Source organism: Acomys minous (genome assembly GCF_964271855.1).
Source record: "Acomys minous genome assembly, chromosome: 6".
NCBI lineage: Eukaryota > Metazoa > Chordata > Mammalia > Rodentia > Muridae > Acomys > Acomys minous.
In genome coordinates this window covers 4,479,239-4,505,710 of record NC_140487.1, presented here as the reverse complement: position 1 = coordinate 4,505,710, position 26,472 = coordinate 4,479,239, and the positions used below count along the sequence as shown (strand labels likewise).

The 26,472-nt window shown below is 41.9% G+C and overlaps 1 protein-coding gene across 2 annotated transcripts in view; it reads right to left on the bottom strand.

The window, feature by feature from the left end:
* WASL (WASP like actin nucleation promoting factor) overlaps positions 1–25,802 on the bottom strand; it is a 56,531-nt gene extending 30,729 nt beyond the window's left edge. The window contains exon 1 of one of the 2 annotated variants that reach the window (XM_084784494.1): positions 25,369–25,802. In XM_084784494.1, the coding sequence (XP_084640620.1) occupies positions 25,369–25,476 (108 nt within the window). In that variant the 5' untranslated portion in view covers positions 25,477–25,802. Of the gene's footprint in view, positions 1–7,543; positions 7,550–25,368 lie in introns of those variants that run through there. The other variant, XM_084784495.1, reaches the window with a different exon arrangement.
* Between the last annotated feature and the right edge of the window lie 670 nt (positions 25,803–26,472).

Sequence of the window (26,472 nt, the reverse complement as noted above, 5' to 3'; positions counted from 1 at the left end):
CATGGCATGCAGTTATACTAAGGCTAAAAGCAAAATGATAGTCTCGGTTGGTAAAACACTTTTCCTAGAATACCCTGGGGCTGATCTCCAATACCGCACACATGCCACACGAATGCACACGTATATGCACACACACACAGATTAGTACTTAACCTACTGAAAAGATACACAATATAAGCCTGTCTATCCAGACAATTTAATCAGCTTCAATCAAAGAAATGAGGAAGTTCCTCTGTTACAGCCCTTGGCTGTCACTTCCTCTCGTGTATCCTGAGAGGTGAGCGATCTGGTCTCCTCTAGGCAATGTCTTCTCTACCTGGAGATTTTGAGGTGATTTTCCCCAAGGCTGGGTGCCAGAGTAACTTAATTCTAAGCTTCCCTGTTTCACAGATAGCTCCTGTAGCCCCAAGACAAGGTCTTTTTGTGGCAGGGCACTCTCCGGTGGCTTGGTGGTTCATCCCCTCCTCATGTGGCATGGGGAATGTCCCCCACTGGCTTGGACACTTGAATACTTAGCCCCCAGTTTAGTGGCACTGGGAGATATAAATGGTGCAGCCTTGCTAGAGGAAAACACGGCACTGTTGAAAGGCTTTGAGAGGATAAAAGCCCATCTTGCTTCTTGTTTGCTCTGCTTCATACTTGCAGGTAAGGCTGTGAACGCTCAGCTCCATGCTGTGGCCACCAGGCTGGTGCCGTCTACTATGATTCCCTGACTAAATACACCCCCCTTCTTCCTTAAGTTGCTTCTGGTCATGATGTTCTATCACAGCAGCAGAAAACTAATACAAGCAGTAGCCCAGGATCTCTGGCCATGGCAAATCTGTGGTGGAAGCAGAAGGCCTCAAACAGGGGGACCTGCTGCTCTTAACCTATACAGGAGGGCTGACCTCTTTTTCTCCGTCAATCTTTGTTCTCACTGTGCACCTAGCAGCAGGGCAGACACTTTCCCACACCTGTTCTAGCTTCATTCCTTCTTCTGTGACAAACACCATGACCAAAAGCAATTTAGGGAAATGTTTACTTGGCTTACACATGGTCACAGGTCACACCACTGAGAAGTCAGGGCAGAATCTCCAGCAAGACTATGAGCAGAAACCATGGAGGAACACTGCTTGCTCACTTAGTCGCAGGCTCATGCGAGCTGTCCTACATCCTACACTCACTTAGAGATGGCACTCCTATATCAATTATCAATCATGCCCCTACAGGCATGCTGACAGGTCAAGCTGATCTAGGCAGCCCTTTCAGATGACTCTAGACTATGACATGTTGACAAAACTAATTAGGACAACACCTTACAATGTAGTGTACCCAGGTATGAAAGAGCATCCACAACATGAGCACTGTCACGTCAAGGATGTACCTCATAAGGGAATGGCAAGGCCTTCCCCAAACAGGTGACCTTTAGCTAAACTCAGCATGTGATAGTAAGCACAGCGTCCATGGTCTGGATGACTGCACGGTCATGGCCCCTTAAAGCAATTCCCTACCGGGAACCCCACTAAGATTATCTCAGCTGCTTTCCTCAGTCGTGTAAATACGCTCAATCTCTAAGGGGCGGATACATCTCCATCCACCACATCACAGCTGTAGTTACTTGTGTCTTTCTTAATCTCCTACCACTCCTGAAAGGTTTCTAGGATTCTGCCAAATAGGCTGGAGCTCTGTCTTTTTTTTTTTTTTTTTCTGGCCAGCACGCTAGAGACAGATCTTGTTCATTCAAGGACTTGCCCAGGACAGACATCATGCCAAGCTCAACATTTCCATCTCCAGATAACGCTTTGGCAAGGCTATTAAACCCTATCAGAGCCCTTTAGCTTCCTGGGCCAGCTAAGAAGACATTCTCCTCACCTACAGTTCTTTTTTATGCTTCCCCACAGTCCTTGCCAGAGTTAACAAATGATAGGTAGGGATGTCCCTGTGCTGCCCCTGCTCAGTTTCAAGAAACTACAGAAGAAAACACTTCCAATGAGCGTCCCCAAATTGAGCTGAATATTCTGTTGGAGGAATGTGGAATGACAGCTATAACTACAACACAGAACAAGCCCCTATCCGGAAGTTTCCACAGTACATGTTTGTCCATAAAGAATCCCCCAAAACAAAACAGAAGTTTCTCTGCCACTGACTCTGAGTAAATGAATGACAGAACTGAGTGCTGTCAGTCAAAAGTAAGCACAACCCATTAACACAGAGTTTCTGCCTTGTAAATTCAGTCTCTGTTGCGAAACAAATGTCCACTTATCAAGAATGCCCCGCCTTTGCTTGGCAGGGACTGTGCTAAGGAGTTTCACAGTACGCTGCTGCCTTAACCCAAAGAGGACAGCTCCCAAATATAAGGCCCCATAAACCATCCTTCCTCAGAGCAGCTCCTTTATGCCCTTGTTCCTAGTATTGAGTATTTTCACTGTATTCAATAAACCTCTCTTTTAAAAAAGTAAAGAAAAAGGAACAATGGGATTGAGGCAGTCTTCTCTCACTGAACCTTTTCCATGGGGCTGGTTTGTTAGAAAGGGTTAAGCTAAAGTTTCTTTAGTGGATAGGAAATACTAAGGAATAGATGAGACAAAAAGCCATCACAGAGAAATAAACAAGCTCAAAAACAAAACTAATTTCATTTAGGGGAAAAAAATGATGATTACTGGTACAGCCAGCCAAGGTTTTCACACCAGGTGCACAGTTACATCAAGAGCTTGCTCTACACCTTAGTGCCATGGCACAGCCTTGTCTGAACTTCTAGAAAACACAGGCAGACATGTTTCAACAATACTTGTTTTTACAGGACAACAGCATAACCTCACAAAATATTATGGTTGAAAAAGCTTCTGAGGATGAGAAATCTACAGAAGTAAAATAACACAGTATGAAACAAAAAGGGGCGCAACTGGCCTGCAAGAACCCTCAAAGGTGAGTCATCGTGGCCAAAAAAGAATACATTCAAAAAACTCCAGAATAAGATAGTTTATGCCCTCCAATTAAAAAACAAAAAACAAAATAAAACAAACAAACAAAACAAAAGCCAGGACTCTAGACCAGAGTTCAATAAAGTATCTGATCTATTTATGCAAGGGTAAATAAAGGATATCCCATTTTAGAAATGGGATTTAGCAAAATCATTAGGGATTTTACAACCTTACAATAATTTAATTCTTTGAGCCTTATTAAAATTATACAAAATTATAGATACAACCAAAATTTTCTCTATTACAAAGAAAAATATTTGCTTAATCCATTAGACAAACCAGATTAGCTGCACAACAGGGTATTACAGCGGCTATAAAGGAAGGGAAGGAGAGGTGCTTCTTAAGTAATAATAAAGATGGTTATGTGACAAAAGCAAGGTGTAAAATGAAAGGTCAGAGGATGCTACCGAATGTACAGAGGATGAAAGAAAATAAGTCACTTGCATTTGCCCTAAGGAAGGATGAAGGTGGAACTAGTTCTAGGTGTCACCTACCTAGCCCGTTTGTACGTGTGTTTAAAGAGTGAAAAAACAGCTAGGAAATGAAATCTAATAAAAAGGAAACTTTGGTCATTTTTATATACCTATTTTTGCTTTTAAACCAGGTGAATTTCATTTACTTACCTATTTGTTTGTTTTTAGGATTTCAAAACTTACAGTCTTGTTCAAGTCATAGCATAGTATTAGCCTTGGAAAAGAAAAGAGCATCTTTCTGACAAACTGCAATCTAGGAAACTTTTAAGTACCTTTTGAGACACATGCTAAGAGATTAAAAGTGAAGACTGTTTAATACAATAATACATAGCCACAGAGGCTTCCAGTGACAAGGAAGCTTTGTCTTCTACAGGGAAAGGTCTGTCGACAATGAAAGCTCCATCTTTTCAATTCTTCAACATGATTAACCAGAACAGTTAAAACTGGCTTTGAATTCTAATTATATATTTGCATTCTATGTTCTGTAACTCTATAATGCAAGTCCTTAGAGTAACAGACAGGTGTGTGTGTGTGTGTGTATACATATCTGTGTGTATATATATCTCTGTGTGTGTGTATACCCGTGTATGTGTGTATATATATACCTATGTGTATGTATGTATGTGTATATATATTTACATACACACACACACCTCTGTCTGTGACTCTAAGGACTTGCATTATAGAGTTACAGAACATAAAATGCAAATGTATAATTAGAATGCAAAGCCAGTTAGTTTTAACTGTGCTGGTTAATCATGTTTAAGAATTGAAAAGATACGGCTTTCATTGTAGACAGGCCTTTCCCTGTAGAAGACAAAGCTTGCTTGTCACTGGAAGCCTCTGTGGCTATGTACTATGATATTAAGCAATCCTCATTTTCACCATGTTTAATTTGTTGGACTTCCATATAAACAATGGAAGCAGAAGGATTTAAAAGATTTAAGGTTAAACTGAGAGAAAATAACAAAATAAGAGCATTTTTAATGGCGCTGACAAAAGGGCTTGCTTTCTTCACTTCCCTGCCTTCAATTCCACTGGGTTCACCTCCCTGTAGTTTCTTAATTCTAGCAGTGGTAAGTGATCCCACTGATTTCTACTGTCTTGTTCAGAGCAGCCCAGCTTCCTGCTGTTGCTGGAAATTTACCATTACTCTGTTTTGGGTTCCATGAGTGTCTCTGGTGGTCAATAAATTCCTTTTTGATTAAGCCAGTCAAAGTCAGCTTCATTATTTGCTTAATAAAATACCTTACCTAACACTATAGTTCTTCAAGACTTTCTAAAGTGCACACATTCTTGTATAATTCTGAACTATGGAAAGAAACTAAAGATAAACAAGATGCCTTTCCATCCTCTGTATATGCTGCTTAACTTTACTGGTATTTTGTATTTAATTAGCAGGCCTAGAAAGAGCAAGCTTCATGTAAGAGGAAATTAAAACATGTTTAGTGATTTGCTTGTTGTCACAGAAGTACCAACAAAGGAGAGTGGCTCCGCATTCACTTTGCCTCATGATGGAGCGCCCAGTGCTGATCACTGTACCAACAGAGCACATCTGCTGTCCTGCTCCTTCCTACAGGGGATGAGGAAGGGACTTCAGGTCTCCCCTGAGCTGTACACCACTGTATCAACAAGACCTGACATTTACACTTCCTTTTGCCAAAGGTATTATAGCAGCCCCTTCAGTGTCACTCTGCCTCCAGTTTATTCTGCTTTATGAATTCCTCCTGCGTGATATTTAATATGCAGATTCATGTTTAAAATCATGACAGGTCGGGCATGGTGGTGCACACCTTTAATTCCAGCACTCGGGAGGAAGAGGCCAGCAGATCGGAGTTCAAGGCCAGCCTGGTCTACAGAGCGAGTCCAGGACAGCCAAGACTACACAGAGAAACCCTGTGTCAAAAAACAAAACAAACAAAGCAAAACAAAAAAACCCACAATGGGTATTTTTTAAAAGATTTATTTATTTATATATATGAGTGTTCTATTTGCATGTATGCCTGCATGCCAGAAGAGGGCATCAGATCCCAGTATAGATTGTTGTGAGCCACCATGTGTTGGCTGGGAATTGAACTCAAGACCTCTGAAAGAGCAGCCAGTGCTCTTAACCCCTGAGCCATCTCTCCAGCCCCCACAATGGGCATTATATCTGATAAAATGGAAGAAGGAAAGGAATTAACATGTAACTTTTATTTTCTCCCTGTGCTAGGCATTGCACCTAGGGTATGAGGCCTGCTAGCAGGTGTGCGGCCACTGCGGATGCATACCCAGGCACAGAACATGTAAATACAGACATGAGATGCACGTTCAGTTTACATTTACGAAGCACTGCTTTTGATTTACTTTGGGATATTTCTAAAACAGAAATGAAACTACTTTGAAATACCTTAACACTTTCTTGTCTACAGAATATAAACAAAACTGTTAACTACTATTTAGAATGGAATACTTGTATCAAGCAGTGCTGAGAAGCTTACTTGTATCTCTTACTCATTATCCCTAGAAGGAACCACTTTTATACAAGAGGAAATTAAACATGTTTACTAATCTGCTCGGTCACAGACAGAGTACCAACTGAAGGGAGTGGGCCCAAAAACCAAATTGCCTCACAATGCAGCCACTAACTCTGTACCAACACAGAAAAACAGTAATAATCATGACCACATAGGCTGGCTGAATATTTTAAAGTCAGCTTATTTCTCCACATTAACAACAACAACAAACGGACAAAGAAAAACTAGTATAGTCACCTCAGTAACAAGAAAATGATGTGACAAAATTTAACACCTACTCATGACGAGAGCTTCCTCAGCTGTCAGACACACGCTGCTTTGCACATTCACACCAAGAGTGCGCGCACTCCTACCACTTATGCTCTTATTACAAGTCCAGTAAGAACAATAAATGAAGGTCATAAAGATTAGAAGAGGAAGAAGTAAAACTGCATTGTTCATAGAAGACATTGTTATGTGGAGTAAAATTACAAAATCTACTAAAGGGTTTCTTTTGAGAGAAAGAGAGAGAGAGAGAAAGAGAGAGAGAGACAGAGAGAGAGAGAGAGAATGAATATGAATGAATATGAATGTGTGCTTTTGTAGTCCAGAAGGGGAAATTGGATCCCCTGATGCTAGGAACCAAACTCAGCTCCTCTTCAAGAGCTGCAAGCACTCTTAACCACTGAACCATCTCTGTATCCCCTAGAACTAATTATTGAATTTAGCTAGGTTGAAGGACACAAGGTCAACATAGTGTGTAATACAATATATTAGTGAACAAAAATGAAATAAATGCCACCTACACCAATGAACTCCTGCCCCCGCAAAAAACAGGGGTTCTCTGTGTAGCCTTGGATATCCTAGACTCACTTTGTAGACCAGACAGGCCTCAAACTTAAGAGATCCTCTGCCTCTACCTCCCAGAGTGCTGGGGTTACATGCTACCACACATGGCTACAACAATGAATTTTGAAAAGTAAACACTGAGATGTTCTGTTCTCCTTGGCTGATGAGCAGATTATCACAATGCCAATCAAACTTCTGAAAAAGGTCTGAGAGACAAATTATACAATTTAGATGGATGTTCAAAAAGCCTTAAATAGAAAAAAAAGAAAAGAAAGAAAGAAAGAAAGAAAGAAAGAAAGGAAAGAAAGAAAAAGCTGACTTATCATAACTGATTTTAAGATTTAGGATACGTATGCAATAATCAAATCAATGTTATACTAACAGTAAAAATCTAAAAACACAAATAGGACAAATTAAGCCCATCAAACAAGTGAAAAGGCTCTAATTCAATGAAGCTTAATTAACTGTGCTGTATTTGAATTACCAAATATAAAAAACTTGAACCTGAAATGAAAATTTCCAACAATCACCCCATAGGATTCTTTCACTGTATTCTGTATGAAAGGGAAAAGGTGAGTAAGACTAAACAGAGAAACTTAAGATCACAAAACTTCTAGTGAGAGACTGTCATTGTGAGTTCAGCATAGGCCATGTTCTCTAGAAATTAAAAAAAAAAAAATTTAAATAAAAAAGTAGTTTTTATGATAATTAAAATGAGTAGCCAGCCAAATCACTGGAACACCCTAGGTGACACACTGTTAGAAGCACACATTTCTTGAGACAGGGCTTTCTTTTTCTTTTTTATTCATATATTTTCTGTATGTGAGTTCTCTGTCCTCATATACACCAGAAGAGGGCATCAGGACAGTTGTGAGCCACCATGTGGTTGCTGGGAATTGAACTCAGGACCTCTGGAAGAAAAGTCAAGCGCTCTTAACCAGTGAGCCATTCTGCTGTATGATCAAAAACACAAAGAATGACTATACAGCATTACAAACAGCAGACAAGCTGCGAGCTTACTGACTAAGAGTTTGCTGCGGGGATCCTGTTTCTCTTGTTTCCATCTCTCTCTTTTATTGCCCCCACCCACCCCTGAGCACTGGGATTAGTGACAGGCAAGCCCAGCTTTTATGTGAGCAGTGGGGATCCAAAACTGAACTCCAGCCTTTATGCTGACTCATCTTCCTGGGTCTGCCTGCTCACTTTCTTTCTTTTTCTTTCTTTCTTTCTCTCTTTCTTTCTTTCTTTCTTCTTTCTTTCCTTCCTTCCTTCTAGACAACATCTTTCTACATAGTTCTTTCAGGCTGCCCTGGAACTTGCTATGTAGACAAGGATGGCCTCACACTCACAGATCTGCCTGCCTGATTCATATGGCAAATTACACAACATGAATTTCTTCTTGGTTTGATACATCCTACTTCAATGTAACTAAGTGATGCTCATTTTTACCAATTTTTTTTTTTAAGGAAAGAAACAAGAAAAGGGCACAAACTTTACTAAAAGTATATTGCTGTATCCATCTAATTTGTCCATTTTAATTTAAAAATTATATATCTCTAAGAATGCTCAAAAAACCATCTCCAGTATTTAGTAAAATGTGACTATTTCCATAGAATAAAAGGATCTTGGTCCTTATATTTGCTTGCTACTACATGGAATTTAGGAACTATCAAGAACTACAAAGGACACACTAGGATGTCATTACAAGAGGCACAACCTATCATGTAATACATTTGGCAATGCTAAGTCAAGTGAGGCAGGAGAGTTATAGGTTCAAAAGCAGGTTGGACTAACACACACACACACACACACACACACACACACACACACACACACACACACACTGAATAAACCCACCTCCCTATAACACAACACTGTGTTGGAATGTATGGAACTTAAATGTTGCCCCAGGAAGCATTAAACCCACATACTAATTATGTCCTTTGACAATGGCATGCTCACTGACAGGATACAATGCCCATAAAAAGTGGATGAGTGTGCCTACTGGTGTGTGGCTGAGAACAAGTGTATGTGTGGGTAGTCATTTACTTAGTAACTCATGTAAAACAAAACCTGTTAAGATTTGGACAAAATTTTGGTTACTATTTCTGCATATGAGTTCACAGGTTATTACTACTTTAATCTTGACTTTACTGTGCAACCCACCTGCTAAGTAGAAAGGACAGATTTTAGTAAGATATTTCAAATATTTAACTAGTCATTATGTAAACAGAGTAAGTGAAATGAGTTTTAGCCAACTTTATTTAGACAAAAACAAAGTTTGTGCATGTTGGGATTAATCGAGTGTAATGATGTGGCATGGTCCATTCCTTCTATACTCAGTCTTGAAGTCCAAAGCACACCTGATTCTACTCAACACCTCAGTTTGAATTAATCACCTTTCAACTGTCTAAACAGTTGCGTGGTGAGTGTGTACCACAATAGTGAATCTTTAATAATGAGCACTATTTTTAATGAGAAAGAAGTAATTTTTAAAAATAAGTCATTGAGAGCCGGACGTGGTGATGCACGCCTTTAATCCCAGCACTTGGGAGGCAGAGGCAAGTGGATCTCAGTGAGTTCGCAGCCAGCCTCGTCTAAAAAGTAAGTCCAGGACAACGAGGGCTACATGGAGAAACCCTATCTCAAAAACCAAAAAAAGAAAAAAGAAAAAAAAGCAAAAGAAAGAAAGAAAGAAAGAAAGAAAGAAAGAAAGAAAAAAGTCACTTGACTGCTATGAGAGCCTTTCCAAAAGCTCACAGCTGTGTCTTGCATAACTTTCTAGATTACTTTAAGCTGTTTCCTAGCACTCTGTGAAGACACTTGTTTTTAGAAGCGAACAAGTTGAACTGAGAGAGCTTCTGGGATAGCAAAAGTCATCATAACGCTACACTAACACGAGTCCTCTGGTGATGTGTATGCATATGCACAAGATCTCCACAGAGTTCAACAGCAGGCTCCACACAGCCAAATTCAACAGCCACTGGCTGGCACGTATTATGAGCAGAGCTTTGAGTCACAAATGAAGTTATAGTAATATTACAATTAATCAAAGAGATAAAAAGCCTCATGAATTTCCCTGTATCTTTCTCAAAAACTAAGAAAAAATATAATAATTATTAGATAGGTTCAAAAGTTACGAACTCGCTAAATGCTCTTCAAATAATTGTAAGAGTTCATACTGAAGAATGCTTTTCACTCATGCAGGATAAGGACAAGAATTACAATGAAGTGTCTTCAGAAATCATGCAACCATTAGGAATAACGAAGTACTTATGTTAGGAAAAACTTCCTCAATCTAGAATTGTGTACCCAGCAAACTCTTTCAAAAGTAAAAGAGAACAGTTTTCTAACACAAATTAACAGAATTTGCTACCAATAAGACTGACTTAGCAGACATGTTAAGAGTTCTTCAGAATAGGAAAATAATAGGGCCACTGTGATCATTAATTTGATTGTCAACTTGCTGGGGTTTAGAATGGCCACAAAGGGCGGCCTAGCTGGCTCACTGGGTTAAAGGCTCCTGCTGCCAAGCCTGAGGACAGGAATTCATTCCTGGGGCTCATAAAGAATAAACAGACTCCCTCACATTGTCCTTTGACCTCCACACCCACTGTGGCACACTCACTGTGCCCTCCCCATCCCCAACACAAATAAGTAAAAAAATAGAATTCCCACACAACCTCATCTCTAGGCATGCCTGTCAAGTATTTTCTAGATCAGAGTAACTAGGCTTTGTCTTAGGGGTTGGGTCTCCAACTACCTAACAAGAAGAAAGACGAGCAGCTGCATTTATAGTGCTGCTTTCTGACTGAAATGTAACATGGCCAGCAGCCCTGAGTTCCTGCTGGCATGACACTTCCTTCCAATTATCCCTAATGGAGTGAGCCAAAATAAACTCTTATGCTGATGGCTTATGACCACAGACACAAGAAAAGGAGCTAAAGTTGAGATGTATAGATTTTGGGTCTGGGCAAGCACTTGTTTGAGTAGCTACATTAATATAGCTATATGATTTTTTTTTTAAATTATTTACAGTAATGTGACTTTTATTTTTTAAAAAAGAAAAGGAACCAAGACAGGTAGAAATTCAAATATGTACAAAGAGTGCTAAATGGAAAACGTATCTTTTATTTTTAATTGGTGTAACAAAGGATAGTAATTTGATTAGTAACATTCAATGACAACAGCTTTTAAACCATGATTATAGCTTTTTAAATAAGTAAAAACAGTGGCAGCTGGGGCGATGTGAGTGAGAATGGGACCCACAGGCTCATATATTTGAGCTTAGACCCCAGCTGGTGGAGCTGTTTAAGAAGGACTAGGTGGGTGTGGCCTTACTGGAGGTGTGTCACTGGGGAGTGGGCTTTGAGGTTTCAAAGGCCAATCAATGCCAGTCTCCATCTCTCTGCCTTCAACTGTCTGTAAGATGGAAGCTCTAGGCGGCTGTTCCAGCACCATGCCTGCCTGCCTGCTGCCATTTCCCACCATGATGGTTGGTCATGGACTGTGAAACTATAAGCGAGGCCCCAATTAAAAGCTTTCTTTTATAAGTTGCCTTGGTCATGGTCACGGTCTTGGTGTGTCTTCACAATAACAGAACCATAACTAAGACAGAAGCAAATTTATATGGGGGTGATAGATGACACATGCAACACTTGGCATTAATTAAAGACTCTCAAGAATACAAAACAACAGCAAAAACAAAACAACAGAACAAGAACATAGCTCCACAGTGAAGACAAGAGTCAGTCAAGAAAAACTAGCCTTAAGATACAATTAGTAAAAGGACCATATGGCATTCCATACATTAGATTAGACATATCAGGCAGGTGTGGTAGCACATACTGTTAATCCCAGCATTCAGGAAGCAGAGGCAGGTGGATCTCAGTGAGTCTGAGACCAGCCTGGTCTATCTATGGCCAGTGTTGTTACAGAGAAACACTGTCTCCAAAAACAAAACAAACACAAATTATACATGATATAGAAACATGGAATAAGAATCACAAAAATTAAGCTTCCAGATATAAAAACATAATGCCCGAAATGGCAAGCTAAACACTTCAGGTGAAGTATTTATCACATAATAACAGATTATACATAAAGTGATAGGGGGGGAAAGGAACAGGGCAACAGTAAGATACAGCACAATTTTTAAACAGTTTATGTCATGTATAACTGAAGTTCATGAGGGAAGCGTGTCACTTAAAAACAAATTCTGAAAAACCTCCTAAGTTGACAAAGTAGTATAAACCCATATGGTCAAGAAACAAACAACAACAAAACCCAGCACAAAAACATCAAACTGCTCAAAGGCAAATATAACTTCAAATACAACTAGTAACAGAAAAAACTGAAAAGCAGTCAGAAAAGCAGATATAATGTGTGGAGGGAAAAATCACTTCCACAGATATTAAGGACACCTACTAGTACGCCTGCAAGTAATACGAGGAATAAAGACACTGAGGCTAAGAAAGGAAAGATGCAAAAAGACTGCAACTCTGCTAAAGGCAGCTGCAGCGGTGATATAAATTTCAGGCAAAGTTGAGAGGAAAGTATTCTGAGGTACAAAGGAGGTCACTTCACAATGCCAAAAGGGCCAGTTTCAACAAGATATAACTATAAGTACTTATACACCTAATAATTTAAGATTTTGGGGGAAAAAATACAAGAAGCCGCATTATTCGTAAGTATAGTCAAAGAGCTTAGTAGGTAGAAAATTAGCAAGGGCAAAGCAAACTTAAGTACAACTGGTCAATTTGATACACTACAGCCTGACTAGTATGCGAGACCTCATGATAACAGTACTTAGAAGAAAACATGTAGCAATAAATTCTTACTTTAAAAAAAAAATCTTGTTTTATTTTATTTGTATTTGCCTGCATGTATGTATGTGCACCATTGCTTACAAAAGCCCAAGGAGGTCATAAAGGGCACTGGATCCACTAGAACTAGAGATTTAGGCAGTTGTCAGCTGCCATGTGGGTGCTGGGAATTGAACCCGGTCTTCTGCAGGGGTAGCAAGTACTCTTAACTGCTAAGCCAGTTTTCCAGCCTCATACTTACTTTCTAAAAACAAGAAAATAGGTAGTAAATTAATTAATTTTATAATTGTTACCACAGGGAAACCCAGAAAATGCAAATTAAGCACAAGAAAGTAGCAGGACAAGAACAGAAATCAATCAAATAGAAAACAAAACAGTAGAATCAATGAAACTAATTATTTCAAAAGCAGATGATTTTAGAAGTTAATAATCTTGATAAATCTTTACCAGAATGACTGGATAACAGACAGGATGCTGAAGAATCACTCCCTTTCAAGCAACACAGGAAAGGGTTAGTGAGGGGAGACAAAGAGCAATCACAACACGCTGGCTGCCTGCTGATGGCCACGGTGCGTGTTACATTTTTTACTCTGCTCTTCTTTTCATCCATTTAAGACTTCATAATAAAAAAGTACTTTAAAAAAAGCATGAGATAGGTATATCTGTTCTTCACAAAACTGCCTTTAAAATGCAGACATACATACACATATGTAGATATGCATAAAAAAGGATGCAAGTCAAGCCACTAAGAAACAGCTTTATGTGGAGCCTAGTCAAACTGGGGAAACCAGGCAGTGCCCTCTGTTAACTCTGGGCAGCGCAGTATCTATATGAAATATGCATATGAAATACACATACATATGAAATATTACTTACACAAGTACATCTGTCCAATACTTTTATACTTAAAAGAAATGGCTAGTATCTAAAAAAAATACAAAATGGTAAAGGAAATTCTGAATTTTAATTACCAACTTGGTACAATCTACAGTCACTTGAGAATCTAGATGAGTGATTTGACAGACGGACCGGCCTGTGGGCACGTCTGTTGGGACAATCTTAGTTATGCTAGCTGGCGTGAAAAGACCAACCTCAACATAGGCAGCACCATCTCTGTTATGGGTCCTGAATTAAGACAGAAAAGGCAAGCTGAGCAGTTAGCATACATGTACTGATTCTTTCTGCGTTTGACTGTGGCTCTGTGAGCAGCTCTTTGAAATATCTGCTGACTTGACTTCTCTGGCATGACAGACTATAATCTAAGTAGAGCTCAAATAAAGGTGTTCTCCCTAAAGTGCTTTTTGTAAGGGTCTTTTCTTTTATCACAGTAACAAGAAACAAAACCAACAGGAAGCCTCAGTGCATTGATTCTTTCGCACTAACCTAAAATCCAATGCTATTATAAACCAAACAACTATTTTTCTGGTGAAGGATATGAAAGCATAGTTCCACGGAGCACTAAGTACAAGCAGAATACAGCAACAGCAAACACTGACGTGTAATCAAACCTTACTCTAATCGAGCTGTATCGTCACTGTAAAGCTATACTCACTTAAGACAAGAAGGCAAACAGAAGCTCATATAAAATTAGCTTTAAGTACACCTGAGAACCAAGTACCATTTTCAAAAAGTGAAAATATAAGCTAGAAAATATATTACATAAAAAATCTTGACATAACAAAGCACTTCCCCAAGGTCCTACCTAGCTCTGTGTCTTGCTCCAACAGTGTGTCTGCAGAACAGACCTGGGGACGCCCTCCTCTTAAACTTTCCAATCTCTCCAGAGTTTGTCTTCCAATCTCTCCAGCATTGCTTTCTTACTAGTCCCAGAAGCAGTCACCATCATCTAGTTGTGATATCTCCCATATGGCTGATCGCTCGTGATAGAGGCGGAGGCTACAGTAAATTGGATGGTTATTTTGTATTTTCAGGAAGCCTACAACTGCATCTCTCTGGGCTATAATTTTTTTCAGGCAATATGGTTCTACATCAATGGGTCACTTCTTACTAAACTCCTCAGGAGTCTATACAAGATGCAAACCCAGCTCAGTAGCTAGCTAGACTGCTCAGGAGGTATATAGACTGCACAGGAGGTACAAAGACTGCACAGGAGGTATATAGACTGCTCAGGAGGTATATAGACTGCACAGGTGGTACATAGACTGCACAGGAAGTACATAGACTGCACAGGAGGTATATAGACTGCTCAGGAGGTACATAGACTGCACAGGAGGTATATAGACTGCACAGGAGGTACATAGACTGCACAGGAGGTACATAGACTGCACAGGAGGTTTATAGACTGCACAGGTGGTACATAGACTGCACAGGAGGTATATAGACTGCACAGGAGGTACATAGACGGCACAGGAGGTTTATAGACTGCACAGGAGGTATATAGACTGCACAGGAGGTATATAGACTGCTCAGGAGGTACAAGACTGCACAGGAAGTACATAGACTGCACAGGAGGTTTATAGACTGCACAGGAGGTACATAGACTGCTCAGGAGGTACACAGACTGCACAGGAGGTACATAGACTGCTCAGGAGGTACAAGACTGCACAGGAGGTATATAGACTGCACAGGAGGTACATAGACTGCACAGGAGGTACATAGACTGCTCAGGAGGTACATAGACTGCACAGGAGGTACATAGACTGCTCAGGAGGTACATAGACTGCACAGGAAGTACATAGACTGCACAGGAGGTATATAGACTGCTCAGGAGGTACATAGACTGCACAGGAGGTACATAGACTGCACAGGAGGTACATAGACTCCTCAGGAGGTACATAGACTGCACAGGAGGTACATAGACTGCACAGGAAGTACATAGACTGCACAGGAGGTATATAGACTGCTCAGGAGGTACAAGACTGCACAGGAAGTACATAGACTGCACAGGAGGTATATAGACTGCACAGGAGGTACATAGACTGCACAGGAGGTACATAGACTGCTCAGGAGGTACATAGACTGCTCAGGAGGTATATAGACTGCTCAGGAGGTATATAGACTGCTCAGGAGGTACAAGACTGCACAGGAAGTACATAGACTGCTCAGGAGGTATATAGACTGCACAGGAGGTACATAGACTGCACAGGAGGTATATAGACTCCTCAGGAGGTACATAGACTGCACAGGAGGTACATAGACTGCACAGGAAGTACATAGACTGCACAGGAGGTATATAGACTGCTCAGGAGGTACAAGACTGCACAGGAAGTACATAGACTGCACAGGAGGTATATAGACTGCACAGGAGGTACATAGACTGCACAGGAGGTACATAGACTGCACAGGAGGTACATAGACTGCACAGGAGGTACATAGACTGCACAGGAGGTACATAGACTGCTCAGGAGGTACATAGACTGCTCAGGAGGTATATAGACTGCTCAGGAGGTATATAGACTGCTCAGGAGGTACATGACTGCACAGGAAGTACATAGACTGCACAGGAGGTATATAGACTGCACAGGAGGTACATAGACTGCACAGGAGGTACATAGACTGCACAGGAAGTACATAGACTGCACAGGAGGTTTATAGACTGCACAGGAGGTACATAGACTGCACAGGAGGTACATAGACTGCACAGGAAGTACATAGACTGCACAGGAGGTATATAGACTGCACAGGAGGTACATAGACTGCACAGGAGGTACATAGACTGCACAGGAAGTACATAGACTGCACAGGAGGTATATAGACTGCACAGGAGGTACACAGACTGCACAGGAGGTACATAGGCTGCACAGGAGGTACATAGGCTGCACAGGAGTTACATAGACTGCACAGGAGGTACATAGACTGCACAGGAGGTACATAGACTGCACAGGAGGTACATAGACTGCTCAGGAGGTATATAGACTGCTCAGGAGGTACATAGACTGCTCAGGAGGTATATAGACTGCTCAGGAGGTATATAGACTGCACAGGAGGTACATAGACTGCACAGGAGGTACATAGACTGCTCAGGAGGTATATAGACTGCCTAGGAGGTACATAGACTGCTCAGGAGGTTCATAGACTGCTCAGGAGGTATATAGACTGCTCAGGAGGTATATAGACTGCTCAGGAGGTACATAGACTGCACAGGAGGTACATAGACTGCTCAGGAGGTACATAGACTGCTCAGGAGGTATATAGACTGCTCAGGAGGTATATAGACTGCTCAGGAGGTACATAGACTGCTCAGGAGGTATATAGACTTCTCAGGAGGTATATAGACTGCTCAGGAGGTACATAGACTGCTCAGGAGGTTCATAGACTGCTTAGGAGGTACATAGACTGCTCAGGAGGTATATAGACTGCTTAGGAGGTATATTAGTCTTCTCTATACCCATCAAGAGATCCTCCAAATCATTAAGATAAAATAAACAGCCTAAGAAGAATACGCATGCTCAACAGATAGGAAAGCTGTTCAGTTTCACTAAAACTAAAAATCGATTCTGATAATTCTTTACCAATAAGATATTTTTTAAATATCCAGTGCTGATGAAAAGGTTTGTAACAACTGTTTTGAGGGCAGTTTGGCAGTTATCTACCCACGTGGTACTTTTAATGTTTGCGTCCTAGCATTACTTCTTATAACTTACTCCATATAAATGCTGAAGAGGACACATTTGAATGTTTATTACATTACTGAAACTTCTTTTTGAAAGTCAAAATACAGGGCAGGAGAGAAGACTCAGAGGTTAAGAGCACTATCTGTTCTTCTCAAGATCCTGACTTAATTCCCAGCAGCTACATGGTGGCTCACAAACATCTATAATAAGCTATGGCACCCTCTTCTGGCGTGCAGGCTCACATGCAAGCAGAATAATAAATAAATAAATTAATTAATTAATTCTCTCACTCTTTCCTCCCCCCCCTCCACCCCCCACCCCCCGCCCCGAGACAGGGCTGTCCTGGAACTCTCTTTGTAAATCAGGCTGGCCTTGGAACTCACAGCAATCTGCCTGCTTCTGCCTCCTGAGTGCTGAGATTAAAGGTGTGCACCAACCATACCTGGCAAAATAAATAAATCTTAAATTAAAAAAAAAAAGGCCAAAATACATACTGATATTAAGCTGAACTGTGTCCTCCAGAAAGCTACCTTGAAATTCTAACTTTCACACCTGTGAACTTAGTCCTACTTGGAAAGGGGGTCTTTACAAATATAACCAAGTTAACACGAGTCATAAAGGCTGACCATAATGCAGTATGGCTGGGGTCTCTATGGAGAAGACAGAATGAGCACAATATGCCACAGCATTTGTAAAGGCGGAGACTGGATGGAGTCAAAGAACCCTAAGGATTCCCGGGGCTGCTAAAGCTGGAGACAGGGAAGAAACAGGTTCACTCTCCGATTCTCCAGGGGAACACACTATGTAGCACTTCTGTTTTGGGTCTGTAGCTCAAGCGCAAGGAGAGAGCGCACTGGGCTATAAACTCTCTGGTTTGTGGTACTTTGTTACAGCCCCTGCATTATCATCAACAGAGGCTAATAAACTGCATATAACCATAACTTCATATAATGTAGTAATACAGCATTAAATACAATAATAAAAGGAACGCAATAGGTATAACATAACATAAAAAAGGTAATTTGTACAATATGTAAAATACTGGTTTTTGCTTTTGTTTTTCGTTTGTTTTTGTAAATTAGGCATCTCTCTAGTCCTTCAACTCCTTAAGAAAACCATTTCTGTTTGTTAATATTCCCTGAAAACTTCAATGGGATTGACCCTGACATTCTGCAAGGACCTGTGAGAAAATTTCCAGACAGCTTTAATGGAAGAGGAGAAAACCCTCCTAAAAGAACAGCAACATCCAAGGGGTTGGGGCTTCCCAGGCTAAATAAACATGGCAAGAAGTAGGGCCCCGTCTCCCTCCTGCTGACTTACTGGTCACAACTGAATCTGCTCTGACTGCCATGGTGAACTCTACCTTCAAAGTGGCAGCCAAAATAAACCTTGTGTTTTGCAAGTTGCTCTTGTCAGGCATTTTGTCACAGAACTAGAAAGTGATCTGCCAAGCCACCCGATGCTGGCCAGGCCATCCAGTGCTGGCCAAGCCACCCAATGCTGGCCACGTCAAACAAGGGCTAGACTGACCTCTGTAACTTTGAAATCTTCTATACTTCAATAGCAATAGTGTGTAATGGGTTTACTTTCTTATTTTTTAAATTTGGAACTACAGGTCTGTAAGTATTTTCTCTGTAAATAATTCAAGCTTTTTAAAACCTAAAATAAATGTTTAACTTTGTAAAGAAAGAGACTTTTAAACTGTTACTGAGCACATAGCTTTGTGATACCCCCCATACATTATCATGTGTTCCTGGGCTTCTTTTTCATTCCCCCTTGGCTTTAATCTAGCAACTGTTTAATAAGCATCGCTGTTAGAGGTGTGACTCCTTTAGTAAATCTTCAATGACAAGTTAAAAGTAAGTCTAAACAAATTGCTACTACAAAGGAATCCTAGAGGTCAGGATACCGAATCAAATGGCAATGATAATTAAAGCATAACCTCACTACATATCTTTCACCTGACCCAACTTTGCAAAGGAAGTTTTCCTGACAATTTTTGGCCACCCTGAGAACCCAAACCTGCCATATGCTAGCCAAGTTACCATTGTGTCACACACCTACACCTAAAAAGTGAGGTTGGAGTTTTCTATTTGCTTTTTTTCACTATCATTTTTTACAATTAGAATGATGAGATCATCTACTATTTATATAAGGATTGACAGTGATACAGTACATAAACATGAAATTTATTTTTGTTACACAGCATTTATGAATACAGTTGAAGAAACCACCTTCTAATTAATGATTACTAGCAGTTAGGTTATTAGTAAGCAAGTAAGAATTACATTTACAAACAATAGTGCACACCTTATAAAGGTGAGTAAGAATACACTAGTGTTGCTTCCAGCCCCTTTACAGTAAAAATGAAACTGTACTCGTAATACTATGTTGCTACACATAGGAAGCAAGCTGTGGCTTTTACACCTACAAAATAATATAAAACAAAGCTTAACTCTATCACTCTTTTAAAATTAATTTTCCTACTTATAATTGAAAAGACTAGCACCATACTTCCATTAAAATCCTTTATTTAAAATCTGTGGCATATGGACTAAAATCAAACAAATGAGATACTATCAGCATGTGTTTCATCTGAATCTTAGTCTTCCCAGGTTTTATAGACTTGAAATATATCATTATGCTTTATACCAAAAAGATTGGGCTGTGATGGCACACGTGTGCAATCCCTTAACTCTGGAGCAGGAGGCAAAAGATAGGAAATTAAAGTTCAACAACACCTACACTACAAGTTTGAGGCTAGTCTCAATAAACGACATGCATTCACTTCTGAAGGCTCCAGTACTGGTTACATGGCAGAAAATGATCAGCACTACAGCACTGCAGGTGGGATTCAGCACTGCAGGGTTTCAGCCAACAGATTCTAACTCCAGTGATAATGAAGGTCTTGGCCACACCTGCTGTATTATTCTAGTAGATTTTAATTCCAGACTGGACAAGTTGGTATTAATTGTAAGTAGTATTTTAACACTAAATAAAAGGATAACTTTTTAAATTGTGGATTTTAAACAAAATATCCAACACTGTCATAACAGAAAGAGACCTGGCCAGCCAGTGGCAGAAACAGTGGGCATGATGGGCTTAAGAGGGACAAGGACAGAGCTCCACAGTGAGGTGCACCCAAACGTTCACCTTCATAGACTTCATACTTAACTAAATTGAAACAAAATTGTTAGAAATGATTTACCCAACTCAAAGCAGTATTACCCTAAAATCTCCTTGCTGTCAATGGAAATTGTAAATAAACACTGGATAGTTTCAATAATAACTTTTTTTAAATGTTTCTACAGATTACTAAAATTGCTTCAGAGGTAGCAGCCATTCTTAAATGGTTTACCTAACTTAGAAATTCTTTAACATCCTTTAGGAAGAGCTTTTAATAGAGGTAGATGCTAAGGTTGAGAAATGTGCCCACTCTGCAGAACTGAGAACGGCCATGACTTACAAGGTAGGCTACCTTCTTCCTGTCTCCTCTGCTCATGTGGTCCCCATGAGCACACTTTGCTGCTCACCGTCTTTCTACACCAGAGGAGGGCACTTTTCATGGTTGTATACTCCAAATCCAGCGAACTTTAGTGTTTTTTCTCCTCACTGCTCAAGGTGAAAGATATTTCCCACTTTCATTCTCCCACTACTGCCTTAATTCAGGCCACCATCAGGAAGACAACTTTTTTTTTTTTTTTTTTTGGTTTTTCGAGACAGGGTCTCTCTGTGTTAGCCTTGGCTGTCCTGGACTCACTTTGTAGACCAGGCTGGCCTCGAACTCACAGCGATCCACCCGCCTCTGCCTCCCGAGTGCTGGGATTAAAGGCGTGCGCCACCACGCCCGGCTTAGGAAGACAACTTTTAAGTACATCTTTCTCTATACACTTATTCAAGAATTGCTACACTCAGGCTGTGACTTAATAGCTGCTGGACAGCTACTTCTCCCACTTCTATTAGCAGGGGGAAGAAACCATTCTGCTTAATGAAAAGACCTCCAGACAGTATCTGCCAAGAACTGAAGTTCTTTACAGTTTGATTAGGCAGTAAAAAATGCTGGCTAATTTCCCAAGTCTGAATCAAATGACAACTATTATTCAACCAAGATGTATTCACTCACCTGTGATATGAAAATTATAGAAAAGTACCAAGGTGTTAGGTCCATCTCTCAGAACTGCACACAAAAAGAAGAAACACAATCTAACTAATGAAGATGAATAATAAAAATGAGGGCTGAGAAAGTGACGGAAATGAAGGTAAAATACTAATTAAAAAATTTCTGATAGTCACAAATAGCAAAATCAAGACAAAACAGAACAGACAAAACAAAACAATGAAAACAAACAGGTAAGTATGGCAGGAAAAAATAACGGCCAATCCTCACCAGCCTCAATCCATTTAGAACAATGAAGGCTAGACAGGACTAGCTACAGGTTTTCTTTTCCCCACGTGGAACTACACATTTCAAACTCCACATGGCAAGAAGGTACACGCTCCTTACACAAGCTAGCTATCACTCAACTTGAAAGTCCACAGTATTTCACTAGAATCTTGCTCTTAAAGGTTGAGATAACACTCCCAGATAACAGTATCATTAGAACTATCAACTCCATGTAAGTTATAACACATACTCACATATTACATTTAACTTTAAATGAAACCATTAAAACTATACCAAACAGACTTCTAAGATTCACTTCCTCCATAAAACCAATCATTTCCAGAAAATGAAAATAGATGTTTCTACACACGTTTCTGCTCTTCTTTGCTATTCGCCTTTATTGCAAGTCCTTACCTTACCTTCTACATCTAAGTGGGACTTAGTCTTTCGGGGAGTCTTTTGAATCCTCTACCTATAAACTGTTTGAAGCTCAGGCCCCCTTAGATTTAATGGGGTATCCACAAACACCTATGGGATCTCCTTTGTCACCTCTCTCACCATCCATAGTCCATTTCTATACTGCCTTCACCTTACTGCAAATATAGGGTAAAAGTGAGCCTGATCGGCAGGCAGCTCCCCACTAACAGTGCTTCCTCGACTGCACCCGCCTATTAGTTATGAAATGTACCCTGACATCTTAGAGGACAAAGAAATGTTGTAGTTGAAGATGTTGTAGTTGAAGAACTTTAACTCACAAAACACAAACTCAAAATCAAAAGAAAGCCCATTATCCCCAATATGATATCCAATGTTTTTAATACGACATTTCTAGAACTACCCATCAGAAATGGACTCCTCTACTTTCTAACTATAATGCACATTCAAATCTGCCCACTAAAGTTGATAAAAACAGAAATGATCAACCTCTACCTCAGACCTAGGAAATGGATTATCAAGGAATTGAACCTATCCACACACATCTAATAATTTCTACAATGATTCCAGCACATATGTAAATGTCAAAATGCAGGCAAAATCTCTGTTCCCTAACAAACTGTCCTGATTTCCCAAGTACTCCCATATCCTTCATCAACCTGTTCGTAGCTGCACACTCAGGCGCCGGCCATGCCAGAAAGCCTTTCCTTGCCTGCTCTCCCATGGTCCTCTCCTGTAGCTCTCCATCCTTCTGTAACAAGGTTTCATGATTTACTTACACTCCTACTCAACACAACCATTCTCTGGGATAGCATTCTAATATGACACGTAGGAAAAGCAAATACAGACCAGGAAAGCTAAGGGGGCTTGTTCAAAGTGACCCTGAGCTTAAACCCTCATTTCCTGACTACAAATCTATAGTCTTTCTTGTGACAGGCACCTCTTTCATATTATTCTTACTCATCACTTTGTAAGTTGTTTTCCTCTTCAGATACCAAGTTCCCTCAGGGTAAGCATCAATCTTGATTTTTTTTTTTTTTTGCCTCAACATTTATTACTCAATACATGTTTGTTCAATGAAGAGAATGAAAACTTGCTTAAAATTTGGCGCCATATTACTACTTTCATTTCTTGACTTTGTAGATAGAGCTCTGAATGTATCTGCTTACTATATTTGGTCTGAACTGTACATTTATTGCTCGATTTATGAGACAATTCATTTTACTGTCCTTTTAAACTGCAAAAAAAAAAAAGCAAAACCTATAAAGATTATTCCAGAACAATTTACATTGTTCTCTATTAAACCAAAGGCTCCAAATTTTACAGTTAATTTTCACAAGAGAAGGCAACAACAACAATGTGGTTTTAAATTACTGCAATTCAAAAGGCAAAGTTGATTAATAATATATGATGTGAAGAAATTGAGCACTGACTACCTGTAACCAACTCAGCAACCCACCTATGCTTACAGGCAGCCAAGCTATCTTAGGCTATGGAAATATATTCCCACATCTGTCATTTCCTTGAAACCCTGGGTAAACATTACAGCTAAGCTCTGAGCAATCAGTACACTAGCACATAGGTGCAATGTCTGCCATGCCTGAAGTTCATGGGCCTGGTATGTGAACACAGTAAGCTACTGACTTAATGTCTGGTAGACTATACACTAAATGTAATAAACAGCAAAGCTGACCTCTCTCCCGTTTGCAGGCAGCTCACATTAAAGAACTGGAAAACATCGAAAATTAATGCTGCTCTAAGAAATTTATATTTTAATTAGTTTTAGGTAAAAACGAAATATCTATTCCTTTAACATCGCTTTGAGAGCCAAATCATTAAAAGAAAAAAAAAATCCTCACAAAACAACATGATGTAGTGGAAAGTGCAAAGGAACTGGGCATATAGTTCCAGTTACATTCCTAAATTACTGTGTGACTTGGGGCCAAAGGCTCCATTTCCTCGTTTATTTAAAGAACTATCAAGGGGGAAGAACTTCATTTATCTTTAAAGTTGTCTACAGAATTCTTTTTTTTTTAAGCCATGTTTTCCACTTCTAGTCAGTGGACGAAGTGTTCTTTAACGTCTAAGTTTTAGGACAAGAAATCCATCGTAAGTCCAGTAGAATGATTTAGTCTTCAAAAGCAGACACAAAGAGTAAACTCGTAAGGTTAACAATTAATCTGGTAACTTTCCAGAAACTGTCTACTCTTAACTTCTTCAGCAGGTGTACTATGATTTGACATAACTAACAGTGCTAAGGGAAAATATAAAGTGGCTCTGCTCAGCTGAAACTTCTCTGGGTGTTTCCTGGGTTCCAGGGGCACGGGCTCTGCGGGTGCTAGCAAACAGATGGCAGAAAGGGAGCGGGCCGGCATTTCAACAATCCCCCTTTCAACTCAGAGTCACCTCAGTAAGATCAAGATAAGGCTCCACAAGAGAACCTCCCCACCCCCAGAAAGGCCCGCAGCCAATGTAATGAATGCTTCCGTCAACATCAACAGGCATTCCCCTTCCCACTGAACTGCTCGCTCCCAATCCGCCATCTGGGCTTGGGGTGGGCCCCACAGCACCAAACTCAGAACCACTTTTGATCCCAAAGGCCAAGAACTTCTAGAAATCGCTGCTTCCCCACGTCTATGTCCGCGGAGAGAGCAGCACCCTCTCCTACCAATGAAAGGGGAGAAAAAGAAAAAGAAAAATAGTGGGGCGGAGAGCAGAAAGCAGGCCTAGTTTCTGCCGGAGAAATAAACCCCATTTCTTTGCAGTGGGGAGCAGGCGCATTTCCTGCCCTTGGCTCTGATCCTTAGTGTCCATGAACCCACTCAGCTGTAACCTCTCCTGGAATCCTACCGGGCGGGGGGGGGGGGAGTGGGGAGGGCGCGGAAAACCCGATTCGCTTATTTCCCCCGTCTAGTCCACTCCTAAAACCGTCTAGCATTGTTAAGGAGGACAATCCAGATCGAGAAGTAGGAAGTGAAGCAAACGGCCAGTGCTGGGATCCTGCTCTGAGATTAAACTGCTAACGCACTAAGGGGGAAAAAAAAATTCCCTTGTGGTCCAGAGTAAAGTTTGAACCTGCAGCAAGGGCACGGACCCGGTCCCGGCGACCTGGGCAGGCCTAAAGAGGTGACACTCCCTTGTCCTCCAGCAGCTCGGGGAGGCGGCTCCTGGCCCGGCCGGCCTGCACCAGGGGAGCAGGGCGAGGGCAGCACCGGGGGGCCAGGGAGGCTGGAGGCCTGGCCCGCAGCAGCACCCCAGCCGCGCCGCGCCCGCCCCCTTCTCCCACCTACTCTCCAGCCCCCCCAGCCCGCAAGCCCGAACCCGCCAGGGGAAGGTGGGGGGGGGGGGACGACAGGGGTTCTCGGCCACTGACCACACATTTCTTGCCGAGGAAGGAGAAGAGCGACTCGTTCTCCTGCGGGGTGAGCAGCAGGGAGCCCACATTGGTGACCCTCCGCGGAGGCTGCTGGCCGGAGCTCATGGTGTGGCCGCTGAGGTGGACCGTCCGGGGCCGTCTCCTCTTGGCGGTGGGGGGCGAGCACTCGGTTCCACTCGGGGTGACAGGGGCGCGGGCCGGCAGTCACAGGCGCAGCATCCCGCCGCCCCTCCGGCGCGCCGAGGCCGAGGGAAGGAGCTGCGGGCGGGCGCCCTCGAGCCGCGCGCCGACAGGGAAGCTCCCGGCTCCCGCCCCGCTGGGTGGGTCGTTGTCCTCGCACTCCGGCGCGGCGGCTAAGCTAAACTCGCAACTGCTCCAGTCCTCTGACGGCGGCGGCGGCGGCGGCCGCACAATCCAACATGGCAGCGGGGGCGGACGAGACCACAGGACGCGGGACGCGGGGGGGGAAGCGCGCCGGAAACGCGGCGCGGCGGGACACGCCCTCGCTTGCTGTGCGCGGGGGGCGTGACCTCCCCAGGCCCCGCCCTCTTCCGGGAGCGGCGCGGCTCGGACGGGTTGAGGGTCTTGTTATAGTCTGGTCCCGCCCACCCCGCCGCGGCTGCGGTACCTCGCTTGTGCGCAGGCGCAGACGGAGGCCGGGATGGGGGGTGGTCCAGCACACCGCCGAGCCGGACGGCCCCCTCGCCGCCGCCCACACCGTAGCCGATTGTCCGGTCCCGGCAGCCGGGGTTTGTGCGGCCGAAGTGGGACTCCCAGGCTGCCTGTCAGGGAGGTGTAGGTTTGCTGGAGAGCGAGGCCGGCCGGCGTGGTTTCGGTCAGAGCCGCAGGTGCCTCGGCTTTTTCGAACTTGATGCCGGCTGCCACCAGGGCCATGGAGGAACAGACCTCTGCCGGGGTCAGGAAAGATTTTGCCTTTCATAGATGTCGAACAGAGACTCAGAAAAGACGTCCACCACCCTCCTGGCCGGTCTTGTGGGATAACTGTGTGTAGTATTTACGCTCGAATTCTCCGACAAGCCCTGAGTACCATGTTCCCCCCCCCCCCTTGTCTTGTGAATTGGAAACTACCCCCTCGTCAGC